The sequence below is a fragment of the Asterias rubens genome, chromosome 1, assembly GCF_902459465.1.
Source record: "Asterias rubens chromosome 1, eAstRub1.3, whole genome shotgun sequence".
NCBI classification, from domain to species: domain Eukaryota; kingdom Metazoa; phylum Echinodermata; class Asteroidea; order Forcipulatida; family Asteriidae; genus Asterias; species Asterias rubens.
This window is the reverse complement of record NC_047062.1, coordinates 5,485,637-5,507,845: the sequence shown is the minus strand read 5'-3', so window position 1 is coordinate 5,507,845 and position 22,209 is coordinate 5,485,637. Positions and strand designations below refer to the sequence as shown.

At 38.6% G+C, this 22,209-nt stretch overlaps 2 protein-coding genes across 3 annotated transcripts in view; one reads left to right on the top strand and one right to left on the bottom strand.

Annotated features, from left to right (window-relative positions):
• Positions 1-2,926, top strand: part of LOC117290662 — a 46,987-nt gene extending 44,061 nt beyond the window's left edge. Inside the window, exon 32 of the mRNA XM_033772184.1 lies at positions 229-2,926. Within this exon, the coding sequence (XP_033628075.1) occupies positions 229-277 (49 nt within the window). The 3' untranslated portion in view covers positions 278-2,926. The remainder of the gene's footprint in view (positions 1-228) is intronic.
• Positions 2,927-4,961: 2,035 nt separating this feature from the next.
• On the bottom strand, positions 4,962-22,198 carry LOC117290671 (supporter of activation of yellow protein-like). Of its 2 annotated transcripts, XM_033772194.1 has the most exons (14): positions 22,109-22,198; positions 18,986-21,248; positions 18,354-18,484; positions 17,903-17,986; positions 17,082-17,218; positions 16,299-16,427; positions 15,211-15,320; positions 14,486-14,624; positions 13,136-13,309; positions 11,066-11,116; positions 9,880-9,988; positions 8,756-8,868; positions 8,047-8,122; positions 4,962-7,410 (listed from the first exon to the last, which is right to left on the bottom strand). In XM_033772194.1, exons 2-14 carry the CDS (start codon positions 21,235-21,237, stop codon positions 7,136-7,138), a joined length of 3,780 nt encoding a protein of 1,259 aa, XP_033628085.1. In that variant the 5' UTR covers positions 21,238-21,248; positions 22,109-22,198; the 3' UTR covers positions 4,962-7,135. The 2 variants fall into 2 exon arrangements, with proteins under 2 accessions (XP_033628085.1, XP_033628093.1); XM_033772202.1 differs by lacking the exon at positions 11,066-11,116.
• Between the last annotated feature and the right edge of the window lie 11 nt (positions 22,199-22,209).

The window sequence follows — 22,209 nt, the reverse complement described above, 5'->3', positions numbered from 1 at the left end:
GATATTTCATAGTTGGTATTTGAGTTCTGATGTTTGACTTTTGGTATTTAATACTTGTTGATATAGTTAAAGTTGTTATTTGATATGTAATATATGATGTTTGATATTTTAAAGTTGGTTTTTAAAATTTGATATTTAATAATTTTTTATTTGGTATTTGATATTTGATGTTTGGTCTTTATGGATTCATATTATTTAACCTTCTGTCATATTGTTATTTTGATTCAGGCAAAGCATACCAGGGAAGGTCCAACAAGAGCAAGACAGCAAAGTGTAAGCTCTGTGCAACATCTGACAGCGGTGTCATAACGACTGATAATTTGACTGGACCAGAACTGCGTACACTGAGTGAGTTGCAACATGGAGGTACCAGTTTTCTATGGTCATGCCATTTTCGGTTCAAATGCAGCACAACCCAATGGGCAGACTAGTCTGACACCCTGCATTCACCCAGCATACGGCTATGGACTAGATCACGGAGCGTCCCTGATGACGACAGGCCGGTTTGAATCTTGTAATTAGCAGCGGTTACTGCAACAATATGATAGATAAACTGCATCAGGGATAAAGAAGAACTTATTTTAGCTTGTACCATACACTAATGTGTGATAAGCACTGTATGACATGGTCAGTACTTTCCCCCGAGTCCTGTTGGAATTAATGCAATGGGTGGAATTATTGCACCACCAATATTTAATATTTTGATATTTTGATATTTGATGCATTACAGAGCAGATACGTTAACCACTAGACCACCGAACAATTAGACATGTAATACATTGATTAATGTACAGAAACATTCCAGTTGCAATATTGTATTTCTGTTGTATTCACCTCAGAACATTATCATGTGCCTCGTTAAATCGCCAGGGGTTGAATTATCCGTCCTGCCGTAATTGGCGTAATAGTTTATCATGTAAATTCCGTCCAACTGTGACAGGAGGAAACAAAGCTGGTTATGCAATAATTAAACTGGTTACTAAATTTTTCTTTGACCAATTTATTATAGAGATGATGCCAGAAACAGGTTCCCCCATGCATGGTTTTTGAAATTATGAAGAACAATTTGACTTTTGAAAGAATGAGCATTGAAACCATCATGGAAATTTGCATCTCTAAAAAAAATCTCCTTTTGAGTGATGTTTGGAGATTCAAATAACTTGACATACTTTGATTGATTTCTAATCAGTGGGCGTTTCAGACGAAATAATTGTACAGGATGATTCTTACCAGTACCATCTTTATAACAAACTTGTTCTCCGATAGAAATTTCACAATTTGTTTCCCTGGTGGGTCGCTACTGGAAGTACGATCCTACTATATATGACCACTTGGCCATGCCACGCTTTATTAAAAAGCACTCACTGTTGAGTTTTCATGTTTGATGGAGTTAAGCTGGCCCTCTAAAAAGTATATTTTACAAATGGTGTCAACTCCACCAGACGTTTCGAAAGCTTTTGTACTATTTTATGTTACAAATGTACATATTGAGGACTTTAAATAAATAATGTATACAGTTATTTATGTATAACATAAAATGTTTTTGAGGTATTCTGTGTTGTATATTTTGGAGAGATAATGTTTGTACAGATTGGCGCAATTAATTAATTCAACAATGAATCAAATACATCAATGGTCACTTGTATTCAATTGAAGTAGTTTTTTTTACAATTCCTTTTGGAGTGTTATATATACAAACAACACTAAATGATTTAATCAGACTTTTGATGAATATTTTGTACTCTAAATGGGTTTTGTAAATAGAACACATTGGAAATGACGACTTTCCGTCCAATTTGGTTTCAACAGAACTCAATGGAAGGTTTAATTTATTGTTCATACTTTAAATTGTTTTTAAAGTGTGCTTAATTGAACAAAATAATTTGATTATAATGAGATTAGACTCTTGCAATGAAGGATTGATACTGGTTTTAGGTTGTATAACCTATAATTGCCACCCCCCCCCCCCCCCTTCTGAACCAAGGCAGTGACAACTAACATTAGTGCTAGATACCTCAGTTGGTGGAACGCCATTTTCATCCAGAAGTCACAGATATTCAAATCCCAGTCTTTTCAAATGTTCATACTTGTCATGGGATTTACAAAAATTTAGTAGGCCGGTCATGGTCGCCATGAAGGAAATAAAATACAATTCATATCATTTATAAAGTGGTGTGTGATACTCAGTTTAATTACTTAAAATTGTTTTAAAACTTTGCATGATGTACTTGTATTGAGTTGAAACTTGAACAACTTTGCAAACTTAGAAAATTATAATTATTGTGTAACACGCTTATTTATTTTGTATTGTTTAATATCAGTTTCTTTTTTGGGATTCAGGTTGGCTTAGTGGTTTCTTACCGGTTGTAAGAGCCTTGCATGTGGATTGGGTTTGGGGGGGGGGGGGTGGTTACCTCCCATATCTAAAACCAAAAATGTTTTCATCATCTTTTCTACACAGGTATCCTTGGGCCTACATTTTACAGTGCTAGTCACTTTAGAGGGTCCTTGGTAATACATTTTTTTTTGTAATTAATCTTTTGCTTAATAAGCAGGTCCATTATGGTGTGTCCAAATGGAAAGAATCTGTATTCCCAAGAGATGATTCACTATTGTGTCCTTTTTGCAGGAATTTCTTGGCTGTTTATACTATCTTATGTATTTAATTGAAATCGATGCTAGAAATAATTTGGAGCAATATTTTTCTACCTTGCAGTAAAGCTTTACTTTATAAATGAAGTTATTGTAATCTTAACAATGAATTAGTCTTAACTTAACTCTTAACTTATAAGCAATATTTGTTCCTATGATTCTGACTTCAGTCATCTGATTATTGTGCCAGTAAAATTCTGCAAATTGTTTTAATTTAAAGACACTGGACACAATTGGTAATTGTCAAAGACCAGTATTCTCACTTGGTGTATCTCAACATATGCATAAAATGAGGAAACCTGTGAAAATTTGAACTCAATTGGTCGTCGAAGTTGCGAGATAATAATGGACGAAAAAGACACCCTTGTCACAACGAAGTTGTGCGCTTTCAGATAATTGATTTCAAAACCTCAACATCTAATTCTGAGGTCTCGAAATCAATTCGTGGAAAATTACTGTTACTTCAGAAGGAGCCATTTCTCACAATGTTTTATACTATCAACAGCTCTCCATTGCTTGTTACCAAGTAAGTTTTTATGCTAACAATTATTTTGAGTAATTACCAATAGTGTCCAGTGCCTTTAAAGACTAATAATTGTTTTATGTGCCTTTGATAAAAAATAATTTCCACAATTACAAAGCCTTCACTTCCTTGCAGGCAAAATTCCTTGCAAAATTCCAAGAATCCAAGAAAACATACAAAAAAACAAGATTTTATTTTATAAGAAGAAAATGGCCACATCTCAAAACCTTTTCGTCCGTTACTTTTACAGTTCGTAATTTCAAGTGGTAATTAAAGGGGCAAATAGAATTTCCTTTTTTTGAAAAGACCAGTGGGGTAGGCATCATGCCTGCTAGGAAATACCCGCGAACAAACAAGGTCACTCTTTTTGTGGACAAGGTGACATGGTCAAGTTTACTGGAAAAAAAACAGGATTTCAGAGAAAATTGTGGAATATTCTTGTAAACATAAAAGGCACTCATTTATTTAAGGAGACTTCGACAAACCTACAGGTGCTTTAAAACAAAATGTGATTGGGCAAATGTAGCATGGGAAAGTATTTATTCTTTAATCTATTTTGTAGAAGAAATGATTTAAGGTCTTTTTCGAGTTGAAATTTGCAAACTTGGCAAATTTATTGTAGAGAATGTAATTGATTTACCTATTTTTAAAGTGCTTTCATATACTTGAGAAAAGTATCAAATCATTTGTTGATAAAATTACCTACCATCCAGAAGTTTTCTATGTATTTATATTAAAATATTTTCTCAAGAATTTGTAAATATTGGTTGACATGTAAAATAGGTTTTGAAAATAAATATGAAACATTAATGAGAACAGCCCCCTCGTGTGACATTTGTACAAGCTCAATACTGTGCTCGTGGACTAGGCAGTTTATTGGGGTTTTTTTACAGAAAGGGCTTCCCCAAAAAATGAAAATGTTAACATTGCAAGGGACACCAAGGCAATAATCTGAGCCTAATGTCATAGGAAGTCCAGGCTCAGTTTAAAACATGTCGTTGCGCAGGTGCAATATTGTCCTATGCCACATTTTTGGTGAAATTGAGTTTATAAAAGGTGCTTCAGTTTTCTTTGAATTTCTGTTGTGCAAAAAGGTAGCATCTACAATTTTCCGTGCAAAAAGGTAGCATCTACAATTTTCACAGTAGTTAGGGCATAAAACTCACTTAAAAGTGTATATGTAGGTATATATAGCATTTTTTTTTATTATGTCTTCTAATTTCTTCTCTCAAAATTTACAAGGTCCCAAAAACCTTTAAAATTATTTACTCTAAACAACAGAAACTGGAGTTGCTTGCACTAACATGATGATATAAAATGACAGGTTTGGTCTATAGTGGGTTTTATCAATAAAATGACTGTATCAATTATTTATACTAGCGGGAAACCCGCGCTACGCGCGGGTCCCGCTATATTTCCGCGCTTGTTCAATTTCACAAAGCACTAAGATTGATCTTAACTTTGTATCAATCTTAATTGCTAAGCAAAGAGTGACGTCACAATACCTGCTTCCGTTCTCCATGATCCCGTCCCATAAACTGGACTCGTTTAAAACCGCTCTAAAAACACACTTATTTAAATCCATCTAGTCTGTTCAGTTTCATCCCACTTTTAATTGTCATACAATCATACACTTCTTGTTCAGCGCTTAGAAACCTGGTATTAAGCGCTATAAAAATGCATGTTATTATTATTATTTTGAAAAATAAAAGGCGCAGTTCCCCCGCCGCCCCCCTTCCCTCTCCCCGTCCCACGTGCTCTAAAGCCTGCCTCCGTTCTCCATGATCCCGTCCCATATACGCCTCTCTTAATATTTATGCATGACGTCATCATTCTTACCCAAAATGAGGCTATGGGCGCGCGCAGCCACTGTACTGTACGCGCGCTTGCATTGTACGCGCGCACTGCCCATAGCAACAGTTAAAACGGCGTGCAAAACCCCACCAATTTTGGTGTTTTTTTGCTCATAAATCTGTCAATTTTCAACGGATTTTGTTCAAAAATAGATGAGTGTCAAGACGAAGTCAGCTCCTTTCTTCCGTGTAAATTTGGCGAGGTTTGATGCGGTATCCAGGGAGGAGATGCAATAACATAAACACACACACACACAAATCGGCTATTTATAAAGAGATACAATCGCTTCTTTTTGCAAGGGGAAAGGTTAGATTGAAAACAAAACCACACAGTTAGTCAGCTACAAATTTGATTCAGTCTTTATTGGAGTTGACTGCTCATCTATATTCTAAACATGTATCCTATGAAAACTTACAAAGAAATATAACCAAACACTGATGAAAAATGTACACTCAAGGCCTCCAGCAGTAATAAAAGCAACATGGCAGCTCATAAACAATAAACCTTGCATATGATGTCACAAGTTCAAACAGCGCCCTCACTGAGATCAACAACATTGCTGTGAGTATGCGACAAAATTAGTTTTGGATGCATTCCAATTCTGTACTTTTCAATTAACAGCCCAAACAACCAGCTGTACTGGTGTCATAGACCTTTTTGCAAATACCATTGCAAAAGCGCTAACTTTTGAATGAGAGTGCATGCTGGTCTAGCTAGCAATCAAACTTGATCGCTGAATAGACTAGCATGCACCTCATTCCACGACTGACGCGAGTGCACCAACTTTTTGCGATAAGGTCTATGAATGTGGTAGAGTGAGCCCTCTGCCAGAAACTAGCAAGCTTTCCTCAAATTAAAAATAATGTTACTTTTGAACACCTAAATATGTATACAGTGAGTTCATGTCTTTTCCCTTGAAGAAAATGAATAATGTGACAGTGACCCATTGCAGGTTTGTTACAGTCAATGTTTCTCAAATGTAACAGGATTTCAGATGAATATCGCGATTATATTTTACCGTCTCTTTTATCTACGTGAGGTTTTAAGTTGGAACTTCCTACCTCAATTACTTTTTGGTATGTCATTGCGTCACACGCCTACCTATCTTCTACATGTTCAAACTATTTTGCCACTTCAGGCTCCAAAGTTTGTGTGTAATTCTATTAAAAACCACCTGTTTTATAACAGAAATATTTATTTCTGAAAAGACTGTAATCTTTGAAGAACGAATGTAAAAGCCAAGTCCAATTATTAAACTGTTCTGAAAGGTGGCTAAAGGAAACTTCTTCGGGCTTCTGGTAACACAATGGAGCCAGTTTAGGTTTAAGTTGGTGTGTGGGTTACAGTGGAATTACGTCACACTTACAAACAGGAGAGACCCTAATTGAGTTTTATTTGAGAGCTGTTATTCACATCTATTCGATAGTTCGATAATTCAACCAAATGATGAGTTTTGGTAGAAAAACCCCAGTATTGACCCTATTCACCTGACGTCATCATCAGAAAATCTTGGAACCGCCATACTGATGGGCAATGCGGACTGTTCATTATTCAGTGAAGTGCGCATTTTAGGCGACGCGGCATTTACACGTAAACCTATTGACCACCAAAATGGTGAGCGTGACACAGTCGCCGTGTGTGACGTGCGTGCAAGGGGTCAATTGACATTGAGTATCAAATATGTCCAAAACGCACATCTTCAGGTTGATTCATGTCTGAAATACCCGTCATTCCACAGGACTCCAAAAGCACCAAATATACAGTCCTGTGCAGGTGAGCAAAACTAACAACTCATTGTCCCAAAAGAAAACATTCTTTGCGCCAGTCAGTTTTCCCTTATAAATGTTTAATGAATACTTTTCCGAATGGCAAGTTAACTTGACATTGGGTCCCAGTGTCAGCTTCGCATCCCACAGTGGTAGACCCTCTTCTTAAAAGCCCAAATCATACTTCCTCCAAATGCGAATGCGATACAAACTTTGATGTCACAAATTCGCAACAAATAAATCACAACACAACAATTGAGCTGTGTTCAACTCCTGCGAAACAATCGCTGCAAAAACATCCATGTGACGTCAAAATTCATACAAGTCTCTCCTATAAAAATCACTTCGTTTTGACTCTCTTTGGAGTCGGGGTTGACGTCCTCTTCCTCTTACCCCCAGGCGTAGTCTGTCTATTCCCTGCCCCCGGCGTACCAGATTTCCTGCCCCTTTTCTTGCTAGTGGGTGTTGCCTCAGTGACCGGGGTTGATGATCTGTCCTCTGGGGCGGACTCCTCCGGTGAAGGGGTTGGTATACTGGGCGGGGGACTGGGGACATGGGGCTCCAGTGCAGCAGGGGTGTCGTCCGTTGTTTGACAACTTTCACATGCCCATAGCCCTAGATAATATAAGCAAATATACATGTATTTTATATTATTTTGTTAAAAATATCTCTATTCCATTCTCATCGGTGTTTCAATTGTTTATGTAGTTCTGAGCATGAGCACATTACCCAGAAAAATGGAAGAACCTAAGTTTGCTGCCACCGAGTGTCCCCAAAAATCTCTCATTGGTAGTGTTTTAATCAAAAGTGTTCGCTTTTGATAGACAAACAAATCTTTTTACAAACCATATTTTTTGTTAATTCAAAAGACGTTCTGTTAAGACTTGGGCGATCAACCCTTTTTCTCAATTCCACAGTACTGTGTACAAGCAGTTTGAAGACATTTTAATTGTTCAAAATGATTTGAACAAATGATCAAGTTACTCAATGAAATGTCTTTTAACTTGTTCAAGTTTGATTGCCATTTTAACTAGTCATTTTAAGTACAAACAGTCATAAAAAGTAGAAGAGTCTTATTGAGTACAATAGTCCACCTACAGGTACCTATGGTTAATGCTTTGATAGACTTTTCAGGCTATTTATTCACAACTTTACTAATTTTTCTGAGGACCAGCAAATCGGAAATAAGACTTTTTTTCCTACTTAAAAGTAGGACAAATATCATGCCTGTACAATGGCTAATTAACTCACCGGTTGGGATGTCCTGTAGTCCAACACAGAAAGTATGGTAGCCTCGATCACACATGTCACAAAACATCATCTTGTCCTGAAACATCAAACAAACCAATTACAGTACTCTAACATTGGTTGAACCAGACTCTGAACTTCAACAGCAGAAATGTTTATATTACCGCAGTAACGCTTCTCAGATTCAAACTTTAGGGCATACAAACTGATAACTTTTACATAACCACACTCACTTTGAAGTGAAATGGTTATAAAAATGCTAAAGAAAGCTTCTGTGTAGGCTTCTAATCAACATTTGTTATTGCTATTAGTTTTAAGAGTGATTACCAAACGTATACCTTCCCCTTAAAAAATAATGAGTAACTTAAGTTAACTTAACTTAAATGCATTTATAAAGCGCTTTAACACTGCTTCAAAGCACTGTACAGCCAAGAAAAACATTAAAATGCAGGATAAAAGACATGAGCATAAATAGCAATATGTTTTTAAAAATACCCAACAGCTAAAAAGAAAAGCAAAAAATAAGTAAAACATTGCATTACAAACATTCATAATATGTAGAATAAAATACACAAAATAAGCGTCAGGCGGACCCAGAGTAAATCAACCCCACTATACTGAAAAAAAGAAAAGAAAGGAAAAGTAGGGTAGAAGGCCATAGCTTTCGATCCAAACCGGACCTTCTTCATAAAGATATAGTTTTGTACCCTACCTCATGTGTAGGATCTCCACAGTGAAAGCAAGTCTTACATTCCATACATTGCCACGGGTACGTCTCTATGACCTCTACCATGGGTTCATTCATATCTAGACAAGATGGATGACCTAAAGTAACAAAAACAAAAACAAAAATCTCACATAATAAATTAATATATAAGTCTTGTAGGGCATGTACAAATCTGTGTTTTTTTCCATTTTTGTCATCATCGGTTTACTAAAGTAAAGGGCCTGCGGCCGATTGCACGAAACGCTGGAATTAATCCTAACTCGAGTTAGGAACGGGTAACCCGTCCTAACTTAGGATAGGTTCAATTCGTCCTACGTATTTGGGTACGGAACTGAACTCGTCCTAAGTCCTAAGGTTAATCCTAAGTTAGGAAGAGTTTGGTGAAATCGACGGCTGGTCACACAATGGCAATTTATAGACATCCAGTTCCAGGCAATCTCAAAGAAGAGAATTCATTCACATTTGAATAATCACATATTATTCTTTGGTACCGGGATTGCAAAATATTGTTTGAAAAAAATTCTCATGTGCTAATAAAGTAGCATGGCACTGGTTGGTTTGCCTCCAAGTTGCCTGTAAAAGTTGTGATGAGGCCCTAAGATGGCAGCTTAGTGTCGTAAATGCATAAGGTGTATTGAACCAGGAGCTAGACAAACTTAATACTGGTGTTGTCGCATTGCGAAATACATAAGATGTATTCAATACTGAATGAGGAGCTGGAGTAACCTACCGCTGTTGTCACATCGTGAAATGCAAAAGGTGTATTGAAAAATTAACCAGGAGCCGGACTTACTTGACCCTATTGTCGCAATGTGAAATGCATAATGTCTATTATACATTGAACCAGGAGTTGGACAAACTTAACGCTCTAATAAGGGGTATTGAATACTGAACCATTTGGAACTAGGTGTTGGACCAACTTACTGATGGTGTCGCATTGTGAAATACATAAGATGTATTGAATACTGAACAAGGAGCTGGAGTAACCTACCGCTGTTGTCGCAGTGTGCAATGCATAAGGTGTATTGAATAATGAACCAGGAGCTGGACTAACAAATCCACTGTAATAAGATGTATTGTATACTGAACTAGGAGCTGGAGTAACTTACCGCTGTTGTCGCACTGAGAGCAGTGAATCATCTTTTCATACATTCCCATCTTATTCTCAGAGCTGTCCTTCAGACATAAACCACAGATGGCATCTGGAATGTCTTTAGGCTATGAATAACAAACAGTCAACGACAGGAACAAACAGTAAGCCAATATTTTATGCAACACTCTTTTTTTGGTATCAATTTCAGCAAGGGAAACAAACAATAAGGTAATTCATAATGCAACACCTTTTTTTCTGAAAATCATCAGGTTTGTACATGCAGTACATGTGGAATAAATGCATACAGCACATGAATGTACACAACTGGTCCCATGCACAGGGTCGGGTGGCATGTACGGGTGGAATTTCACAAAAGATGGCAATTAGACAATGTATTTCCATGACACAATGCTCCAAAAAAAGAATGAACAAAATCATCAAACAAGCATTTTCAATGTTCACCATTTTGCAACAGGACATCTGAAACTTATTAAACAAAAACATGCCCTGGACATCATTTTCAGGCTTCAAAACCTTTGGGCCCAGTCCTCGAGTCCACAGAGTTCTTTAAAAAAAAAAACCCAGTAAAACCAGTCAGAATGCAATACTATTAACAAAAGATTCAGGTAACAGCTGAGGCCAATAAAATAAAAACAGAAACACTTACTCAGGCCATGCACCAACTATTTCATTGACTAGACCAGTTGTAAGATAAAGTGGCCCGCACAAATAATGTACAATTCCACTAAGTAAAAACACTCACTCACATGCCTCACTCATGAAACAAATATATCAGAGGCAAGTTGGTAATTGTTTACTGCCCCACAAAGCTGCCCAAGATATTTGACTAGCCTGCAGCTTTCTTTACTAGTTTCTTCACACGCCGCTAGTGTCTAAATTGAACCCTGCTTCCTCCAATGAGGAACATCACTGGTCCCTAATCGAGCAACCGTTGCGTGACAATACGTCACCTGCCACAGTATAGCATCATGCTCATTATGAAAATCAACAAATCGTGCATTCACTTGAGTAGCCCACAATCCATCATTTTGCATACCATATCTATGGTATACAATACAGTTTGACACGAAAGCAATCTTTATTACACATGTTGTATGGGGAAATGGCCTGACTACTATACATTGTGGAACATTATACCATGCAATGGGTGCAACACTTTACAAGTACTTAGCTGTACTCACTTGTGCTATGCCACTCTCCACACAAGACTCCAATTCTTGTACAGTCAGTGGCTGCATGATGGTCCACAGCAATTTGTATAAAACACATTGTATTCATTCAGTGTTTCAAAATTCTGACTCAACAATTGGAACCAAATTTGACAGACCCTCAGCAGTGGGTTCCATAAAAGTGACATTAATGACGTCATTTTGCAACGTCTCTTTACCCTTTACTGTATAACCATTAGATATACTCCACTGTACATGAAGTTTTGAATGCTGGATAAACTGCAAGCCTGTAATACGATATCATGTGATGAATGCATCCACCCACACAGTCCACAGTCAGCCCTCCTACTGTCCGACCACTCAATATCAACCACTGTATGTAATTTTGACTGATATATAAACTATGCCAGGACGCAGTATGATGGTAAATGCATGCATCCACACAGTCCACAGTCAGCCCTCCTACTGTCCAACCATTCAATATCAACCACTGTATGTAATTTTGACTGGTATATAAACTATGCCAGGATACAGTATGATGGTAAATGCATGCATCCACACAGTCCACAGTCAGCCCTCCTACTGTCCGACCACTCAATATAAACCACTGTATGTAATTTTGACTGATATATAAACTATGCCAGGATGCAGTATGATGGTAAATGCATGCATCCACACAGTCCACAGTCAGCCCTCCTACTGTCCGACCACTCAATATCAACCACTGTATGTAATTTTGACTGATATATAAACTATGCCAGGACGCAGTATGATGGTAAATGCATGCATCCACACAGTCCACAGTCAACCCTCCTACTATCCGACCACTCAATATCAACCACTGTATGTAATTTTGACTGATCTATAAACTATGCCAGGATACAGTATGATGGTGAATGCATCCACACAGTCCAAAGTCAACCCTCCTACTATCCGACCATTCAATATCAACCACTGTATGTAATTTTGACTGATATATAAACTATGCCAGGACGCAGTATGATGGTAAATGCATGCATCCACAGTCCACAGTCAACCCTCCTACTGTCCGACCACTCAATATCAACCACTGTATGTAATTTTGACTGATATATAAACTATGCCAGGATACAGTATGATGGTGAATGCATCCACACAGTCCAAAGTCAACCCTCCTACTATCCGACCATTCAAAATCAACCACTGTATGTAATTTTGACTGATATATAAACTATGCCAGGACGCAGTATGATGGTAAATGCATGCATCCACACAGTCCACAGTCAACCCTCCTACTGTCCAACCATTCAATATCAACCACTGTATGTAATTTTGACTGATAAATAAACTATGCCAGGACGCAGTATGAGGGTGAATGCATCCACACAGTCCACAGTCAACCCTCCTACTATCCGACCATTCAATATCAACCACTGCATGTAATTTTGACTGATACATTGTATATAAACTATGCCAGGACGCAGTATGATGGTGAAGGCATGCATCCACACAGTCCACAGTCAACCCTCCTACTATCCGACCATTCAATATCAACCACTGTATGTAATTTTGACTGATATATATAAACTATGACAGGACGCAGTATAAAGGTGAATGCATCCACACAGTCAACAGTCAACCCTCTCACTATCTGACCATTCAGTCTCATTCACTGTAATTTTGAATGATAGATAAACAATGCCAGGACGCAGTATGGAGGTGCATGCATCTACACAACAGTGGACCCTACCACTGTCTGAACCATTTGATATCATCCACTGTGGTTTTTAACAGTGGATTAATATGCATTTAGTAGGTAAGTGCTGTAGACAAACATTAATATCAATTTCATTTTGAGTTCCCAATAAAGGAGATTATCTTCAAGCAGGCTTGAATCCTTGATTCTGATTGGTCGATCCATAGCAACAAGGATTGCACGGCCCATATCACACCTTGAATATTGTGTGCTCTAACTCTGTGTATTGCGCTTCTATACGCAAAACGTACAGCTCATAAGAAGTTAATGTAAATTTAAAAGAGGCGCATGGGCTGCTTGAAGTTTGCTTGAAGATTAAATTGATAACTTATAATATTTGGACTGACCTTGTAGACGGGTGGCTCCGATGCTAAACTGATATCAGCTGCTGCCGTGACTTCAGTCTGGAGCTCAATGGTGCTTTGATTCACCTCCATAGGGATGGGTGCTGGGATGGGGGCTGGGATGGGGGTAACCAGACCGTCTTCGCTCTCACTGGAGTACTCTAAAGCATCAGTCGACTGCAATAAAACACACACATGGGAAATCTATTACAGAAGCATGTTGGTTGGTTTATAGTTTATTTATGGTTCATTTAAAAACCTTAAAAATATGTGAAGTCCAGCGACCGAATTGCATTTAGAATTTACAATTTTAAAAACATTCAAAGTACACAAAAAGGTGTGAATTTTGTGTTTCGTAATGTGGCCCAAGTGGTTAAGAGCACCATACTCAAGCTCTAGTGTTTCTGATCAGCAGAGTGAGGGTTTGATTCCCTGTTGTTGCACTTGTGTCTTTGGGCAAGATACTTAGACATTATTGTTATGTCCTTTGGATTGGACATTAAAGGAACACGTTGCCTTGGATCGGACGAGTTGGTCTATAAAAAGCGTTTGTAACCGTTTGTTATAAAATGCATATTGTTGGAAAGATATTTTAAAAGTAGAATACAATGTTTGACGCAAATTTGCCTCGAAATAACATGGTTTTCCTTTTACTTTAACACCGTCTGCCACTTATGGGAGTCAATGACTCCCATAAATTGCCGACCGTGTTAGTCGACGAGGTAAAAGGAAAACCGTGCAATTTCGAGGCATGTTTGTGTGGATCACTGTTTTCTACTTTTACAACATCTTTCTACTCATATGCATTTTATAACGAACGTTTACAAACGCTTTTCAAAGACCAACTCGACCGATCCAATGCAACGTGTTCCTTTAAGCCATGGGTCCCGTGCGCTAGGATTGGTAGTTTTTAATCATGCTTTCTATCCTGGAAAATGTGTTCACAATTTTTTCTTTCTTACAGATCAGCTCATAGTTTGGATTGGAATAGGTTGAAACAATTAACCGGATGTCGTAAGTTCTATTTAACTGTTTTTGGGGGAAATAAACGTAGATGCACGACCGTAGTAAATATTTGTTAAACCAACTTGGGAGTCAGAATCCCCCAACTTCCTGAAATAAATCTAAAAAATTCCCTCATCTCCAGAGGAGCATGGATATCTATCAATGTGAAGACAAAGATCTTGGGTTCGAATCCCACCTGAGTAATATGCCTGTGATTTGTCTCACATTAGTTGGGAAAGTGCTGAGTATACAGTGTTAACACACATCGGTGTAAAATTAATATTCTTTATCCCCGATGCAATTTTAACATCTATTAAGACAAAGATCCTCCTAAACAAACAAACATACCAGGACAGTTTCACTATCGTTATCGGAGAGGATGTCAGCATCAGTCTGTGGGGGCGCCAGATCAGTCTGCCGGTGTGGGGCCATCGGCCCGTACAACGCCGTCGACAACGGAAAGTATTTCAGTTCATCAGACGTATAGCTGGATAAGGAAATGAGAAGGGAAGATAGGTTAATAACATTGTCCCAGCCCAAATCATTGAAGCAGTAGAAATCATCTTCTCAGCGCTATGCGGTCTTTAAAACTTAGGCCATAGATTAATAAGTACTCATATAATTAAAGGGACACGTTGCCTTCGATCGGACAAGTTGGTCTATAAAAAGCGTTTGTAACCGTTTGACCGACCGTGTTAGTTCGCAAAGTAAAAGGAAAACCACGCAATTTCAAGGCATATTTGTGTAGATCATTGAATTCTACTTTTACAACATCTTTTTAACCATATGCATTATAACAAACGATGTTTATAGACAAACGCGTCCGATCCAAGGCAGCGTGTCCATTTAATAACCAGAAAAAACTTACTTGGCAGCAGAAGGATCACCTTCTTAAGGTGATGCAACTTTTTTTCATATATCAAAAAAATAAACAACAAGGGACTCTGACTGGGTAAATTTGACATAATTTTGGGAGGAACAAAACAAAAATACTAGAATGGGCCAACACTTCACGGAAGTCGAAGGCTCTAATCTAGTCAACTTGTTTCACCCAAAATATTGTAATACTCAACCTGTTGTAGTAGTTCTGATATTGCCCAGGAATGACAGCTACCGGGTATGGCCCTAGCTTTGTCGACTCTTTGCTCCGCTTCTTCATTTTGCTTGCTGGCATCTGAACAGTCTGCAACGTAAAAACAATAACCCATTGTTTTCAAACAATTCCACAAGAATGACCAGCGGGGGATCACGCATACATAATAATCTGATAGAGTCCAACCGTTTGGATGTTCAGGTACCTTCTGATGTTCTAGCTTCTTGTTGATTGCTTATTACATAGAGAAGTGAATCAATCACAACTCTTTTGCGAGTGACCACTCAGCCCTTCGATGGCAAAACAGCCTACAGCCCAACGCAAAAACTTTGGTTCCTTGATTATTTCTGGGTGATTGAGGTCATTTTTTTCCATTTCAAACTTTCAAAGGCATACTATGTACAGATGTGAAAATAACATGTCCTATCACGGCCTATTTCATCCCGTTTTTTTTATGGCAAAAGAGCTGATATCTGATTTTGTCACTTTTCTAGTTTAAGACACTGGACACCTTTGGTAATAGTCAAAGACCAGTCTTCTCATTTCATGTATCTCAACATATGCATAAAATAACAAACCTGTGAAAATTTGAGCTTAGTTGGTCGTCAAAGTTGCGAGATAACTAAGAAAGAAAAAACAGTCTTACATACAAAGTTGTGGTTTTTCAGATGCTTGATTCTGAGACCTCAAAATCTAATTCTGAGGTCTCGAAATCAAATTCATGGAAAATTACTCCGAGGGAGCTGATTCTCACAATGTTTTATACTATCAACCTCTCCCCATTACTCGTTACCAAGTAAGTTTTTATGCTAATAATTATTTTGAGTAATTACCAATTTTGTCCACTGCCTTTAAGCCTGGTTCATATTTACTGCGAATGCACATGTGATACATATTTTGACGACACACAATCGTAACAAATAATTCGCAACAGTTGAAATGTGCTCAACTCCTGGGAAACATTCGCTGCGAAAGCAGCCATGTGACGTCATAATCCGCTTTGCATTCGCATGTGCAGGAAGCTCGAACCGTGCTTTAGACTGTTTGGCCTGAGCTAACAATATTTACCAACGTCTGCATGTCAAAGTAGTAGAGTCGTTCCTCTCTGCGTTCAGCCATTAGAGCTGTGTTGTAATCAGCCGCCTGCCGCACTGCCTTCTTGATGTACTCCTGCACTTTATTCGAGTCTACAACTGGCTGTAATTCATAATCAATATTGTTATTTCCGTGGTGTTTCCCAATCTTTCTCGAAAAACTACGTCACTTCAGAGGGAGCCGTTTCTCACAGTCTATTGTACTATCAACAGCTCCCCATTACTTGTTACCAAGTAAGGTTTTATGCTAATAATTATTTTGAGTAATTACCAAGAGTGTCCAGTGCCTTTAAAGCCATTGGACACTTTCGGTAAACAGAATTGTCCAAAAGCCCACACTTCGTGTATCACAAATTTTATATAAAATAACAAACCTGTGAAAATTTAGGCTCAATCGGTCATCGGAGTCGGGAGAAAACAACGGGAAAACACACCCTTATTTCCGCACGTTTTGCCATGTCATGACATGTGTTTAAAATAAATCTGTATAATTGTTTTAATGTTTTCTCAAAAAGTAAAGCATTTCATGGAATAATATTTCAAGAGAAGTCTTTCACCATTACCTTCTGTAAACCCTGTAAATTATTTATAAATCTTTTAATTTTATTCTGTTCCGAAAGTGTATAATGGCTTTAAGTGGTCACTCACGTTCCGACCCTAGCAAAGTCTTTCTCGAAGGTTGAATGACAACACAACATACGTATAAACAGGTCGGTTGAAGTTGATCAGACTGGGGGAATGGTTTTCTTGAACTTACCGGTTCATATTGTTTGTGTTTATTGCTGATATTCTGCTTCTCTTTCTCGTGTAGTACCCTGGCGTACTCGGCAGACTTATCTGGGGCGTCCCTCAGCATGAGGTCGTAAACCTCATCAGCGCGTAGAGCCGTCAATCCTGATAATGGATCAACACAAATCATAATAGTCAACATCAGTGCTTCGTGAAGACAATGGTGAATCAAGACTTTCAAAGTTTTTTTTAAGGCTTCATGGCTGAGTGGTTTAGAGCATCAAATTCAAGATTTACACGTATACCCTTTGTTATCGTTAGTGGAACCCCTTCACTAAGTTGCATCTCTCTGAAGCCATTGAAGTCCACATAGAGTCTATTCTGTATTAGTTAAATATTGTACCTACTATCACTAGCAAGATGCTCGACTATAATTGCTTATCTTCACCCAGAGGTATAATAGGGTACCTGCGAGAGTAGAGCAGGATAATTTGCTGCAGTAGAGCTAAGCTTATGGCTGTATACTCCCCAGGTAGCTGAGAAAGATTCAAGGAACATTTTTGACCCAATGACCAGGGCACTTAAGTAAAGTGCAATGATATTTTCATTGTAAAAAGCACTATATCAGAACTAGTTATTATTATTGATTAAGCTATGAGCGAGTCGAGCACAACCGATAATAATGGGAGACTTTCTGGGACGATAGAGGGCAGCAGACTTACCGGGTAAATCCATTGTTCTCAGAATTATGCGCATGTTCAGAACTACGTAAACAATGGAAATTTACCCGGTATGTCTGCTGCCGCCTAGCGTTTGAAAGTCTCCTATTAGTGCTCCATTGCCATTTACCTAACGTGACTTGCTCCTCCGAAACCACACCTCGCTCCCGAAGGAATTCTTTCTCCTTGCTGTCCATGACTCTTCTTTCAAGATCTAAATAAAAACATTAAAACATTCTGTGAAAGTACTCTTGTCTCCAGCCCTACTGACAAGTTACACTTTTGTTAATAGAGGAATTTTGGCTGCAAGGTGAAAGTTGACATAACAACTTCTACACTCATGGCCCATAGGATTACTTGCCTGACAGTTCTAATTGTTCATTACAAATGATTTTTTCCTGCGTAGAAATAGATGCTTCGATACCACCTTTTTAAACTGAAATTTTCAAAGGTTAGCTTTATTTTACATTTGTGTAGGATAAAACAAAATGAATGTCCCAAAAACCAATATGCTCTCTTAAAATTGACACAAACATCCAGTTACAATATATGCAGTTTCAACACTTTGTGTTTTAGCTTACCAGGGTATTTGCGCTTGAATGATTTGACTTGGAGGAATTCGCAGACTTGTTCCTGAACAAAGTACCACTCGGAACCCTTCTCTGGCGGCCACTGATACTCAAACAGATTCTCCGCAGGAAATACGCCAAGACTGAAATAAAAAACAACACATTTAAAATCATATTAAAGTGATAATCACATTAAAAAAACTTCTCAACTAACAACAACAAGCTGGGGTCTGAACCGCCCAATGCTGACGTTGTTTTGTCAATTCAGCTGACTTGGCTTGATTTTACAGACCCACAAGCTTTTGTTCAAGAAACCAACAAATTTAAAAAACACTAAAACATAACCATTGTGTGCAATAATTATTTGTATCTGCCTTCATTAACTTTTTTATTTAAAACTTGTGCGAGCAATGTAATTTTTTCCTTTTAGAGAGTAATATAATTTATGTCTTATGTCTTAGGTCACTCAGTGCAAGGGGTAATTTCTTCCCACCTATATGTTCACGACCCTCTCTTTCTACTTTCAACATCTACAGTAAAAACAGGCCATTAACTATTTGTTTGCGTTTATACCGTATCGTTTTGGTTGGTAAGCAGTTCACAACAACTACTTTTTTTTCCTCATTAATATCTACAGTACTTACATAAACTTCTGCTCATATGCCTCAGTAATTACGCTGTCCCTCGACATTGGTCGCCTTCTGGTTTTCGTGCTTGGAGTGCTCCGTCCTGATGCGACACTGGGGCTGTCTCTACCTGTATCTCCCTTTGTGGATGCAACACTGGGACTATCCCTCCCACTGTCTTCCTTAGCACTAGGGCTGTCTCTACCGGTCCCTTCGCTGAGTGACACTGCGGTAGAATCGTTTGTCTCTGTACCTTCATTCAGAGATGGGACACTTGAACTGTCTTTTGCAGCAGATTCAAGAGTGCCATCAGTCTCGGCATCCTCCTTCATTAATGTAGAATCTTCAGTTAGAGATGCGACAGAAGGACCGTCTTTACCAGTTTCGACATCGAGTGACACTGCAGGGGAATCATCTTTCCCAGTACCTTCATTAAGAGGTGGGAAACTTGAGCTGCCTTTTGTGGCAGACTCATGAAGGCCATCTGAGTCGACATCCTCCTTCATTGGAGTAGAATCTTCGTTAAGAGATGTGAGACTCAGACCATCTTTACCAGTTTCTTCACTGGGCTGAACTGCATCAGAACCGTCTGTCCCAGTAACTTCATTTAGAGATGGGACACTTGAGGAATCTTTTGTGGCACATTTAAGAGGACTGTCTCTCTCAGCATCTTCTTTCAGTGATGAGGCATCTTTCTTACAAGATGCGCCACTCATCTGATCACCTACAATTGCTTCATCTTCATCCACTGGTGTGGCAGTAGTACCAGTGTTCTTAGTGTCCTCATTTAGAGATCCAATGGTTTGATCAGCCATAACAGCAAGTTCATCTCGAGGTGTGACACCGGAACCACACATGTCAGCATCTTCATGGATCAAGGCAACAGATGGACCGTCCACTCTGACAGCATCTTTGTTCTCTGACCCAAGACGATCATCCTCTTCCCCAGCATCTTCATCCATTGTAGGATCTTCTATGCAGGTGTCTTCTTTTACCGTCGCAACACTGGGGCCATCTACAAGCATTGCAGTTTCCTTATTCGGTGTAGTGACTTGAGGAGGCTTGTTCCCTGTATCCTGAAGGAATGATGCAGCACTGTTGCTGGAAGTTGGAGCAGCATCTTTGCTCGATGGGTTATCCATCAGGGTATCCTCATTCAAAGGTCTCACAGCTGCACTGCCGTCTTGAACAGTTTGATTGAAAGGATCATTCTCTGATGTGACAGCATTTTGAACCTCATTATCAGCACCCTCTACCCTTGACACTACAGAAATACCATCTCTCTGACTGCCATCTGGTGGTGATTTGATACTGAGATCGTCTTTTCCAATTTCCGTTTCCGGTAATAAGACACAGTCATTCCCAGATGAGATACTTGGGCGCTGATTAGTTGCATCACTGGTTGACTCAACATCAGCTGATGCCTTCTCTGCTACGGCTAGACCATCTCCTTTAGACTGACTGTCTGCTAAACAAACTTGGGTATCAGTTGGTTTGCGTTGGGTCTGTTGTTTTGAACCCTCATCCACAGGCACTTGTGCAATACTCTTTTCACTTTCAAGTTCCTCACTTTGATTGATCTTACTATGTTTTGTTTCTACTGGAAACTTTGTTGACCCACCAGCGTATTCATTTTCATCTTCGCCTACTTTCTGACAAGATGGTTCAGAGGTATCCATTGTTTCTAAAGTTTCTTGAGAAGTCTCCAGAGCCGGCCTTGCATCTGCTGGGTTGACCTCATGGGAGATTTCCATTGGTTCTTCTGGATCTACTGGTCTTTGAGTGAACGGTGTTTTGTCTTGTGCCTCCGACTCTCTCCTAGTTGATGACGAGTCAACTTCTTCGGCTTGCTCTTTATCAGAACTTGGGATTTCTTTGGTACTCTCAGCATCTGGTTGGCTTTCTCTTATGCGAGGCGAGATTTCAACTGTATCATGAGTGCTGTCTACTCTCGATGCTATGGAAGTAGAAGTAGTTGACACTTCTTGGTGACAGGGAACAACAGGTGGATTTTCTTGTTGGGTTGTTGAACAAGAAGTAGGTACAGATTCGTTTTCCTCCATTTCATTTGAGAGGCAAGACTGAAGGGACTGTGACGGTTCTTCTTTCTGAGCTTCAGCTGGCTTTGCTTCCTTGTTAACGTCTGTGGCAGAAGGGACATCAACAGGACTTCTGGTGGTGACAGGGACAGATTGTAGCATTCCTTGTTGCTCAACTTGACCTTCTGACAATGCTTCGTCCATGCCGCTATCGTGACTGCTGTCAGCCATTTTGACAATCTCTGCAAGATAAGAAAACAATTATTACAACTGGTGATACCCAATAAAATGCAGTGTGAAATTGTCTTAGGGCTGCAACCTTCAGATCTGAAAATAAACACATTAATATCAGTGATGATTAAACAAAATTATTCTCTTTTAATGTTTTACATAGTTAAGGTTGATCCTGTTGATTCATAATATTACAATAAGGAATCAAGGGAGATTATTTTGTGGTGAAAAAAACAGGCAAATCACAACTGGCTCTGCCGGACAAGAAGTAATACATTGGTGATCAATATCACCAATAATTTTTGTTGGAAAGTTTAAATTAACTTAAAAAAATAACATTATTGTCTCCTAAAAAATGGAAAAGCCAAACATAAAATATTGTATTGCAATTTCCCTCAGCAATGTTCGTCAGTTTACTAAAAAACTACATTAATAATTACCATTTCGGAAAACTTTTCGTAAATGGAGTCACCACTTTTCAGTAATTTTTACAAAATGGGATATCTAATTCTAACTAACTGTTTCATTTGAGGTAAATTAGATAACCCCTATATTTCATATCGAATGACAAAGAGGTGGTGCCATACAGAAAGTTTTCCATCCCCCCCCCCCCGAACTTTTGTTTTCAAATTCACATTGTTCTCGTTCTTTCTCTCTGTCTCACGGCGGTCCCTTCTCTGTCTCTCACATGCACAAAATTGCATGCAAGAGATACAAAACGAATGGCAATCAAACAAGTCAAGAAACACAAGAAATGGCATATAGCTTTTATTTTTATCAAAAAAATTATAAACAAAAAACAGTTAAATTGTTCTAACACCAAAACCAAAACATAAAGTGATTTCATACTCACATAGACAGAAGTACTCACCGATCGACAATAATACCGAAATTAACAATTTCTTTGATCAGTTCAGAATCACACCACCACCATCGCACAACAAAGCACGCGTACTGTGTACTTGGTAGGGC

Bases quoted from the DNA above. Each gene is read 5' to 3' on its own strand.
- LOC117290671 (XM_033772194.1), bottom strand. From the start codon at position 21,237: ATGGCTGACAGCAGTCACGATAGCGGCATGGACGAAGCATTGTCAGAA. The intron at 16,428-17,081 runs GTAAGTTCAAGA...TATGAATTACAG, and splicing joins AACACAAACAATATGAACCG to CCAGTTGTAGACTCGAATAA. The intron at 11,117-13,135 runs GTCAGTCCAAAT...ACCATCATGCAG, and splicing joins CGGAGCCACCCGTCTACAAG to CCACTGACTGTACAAGAATT.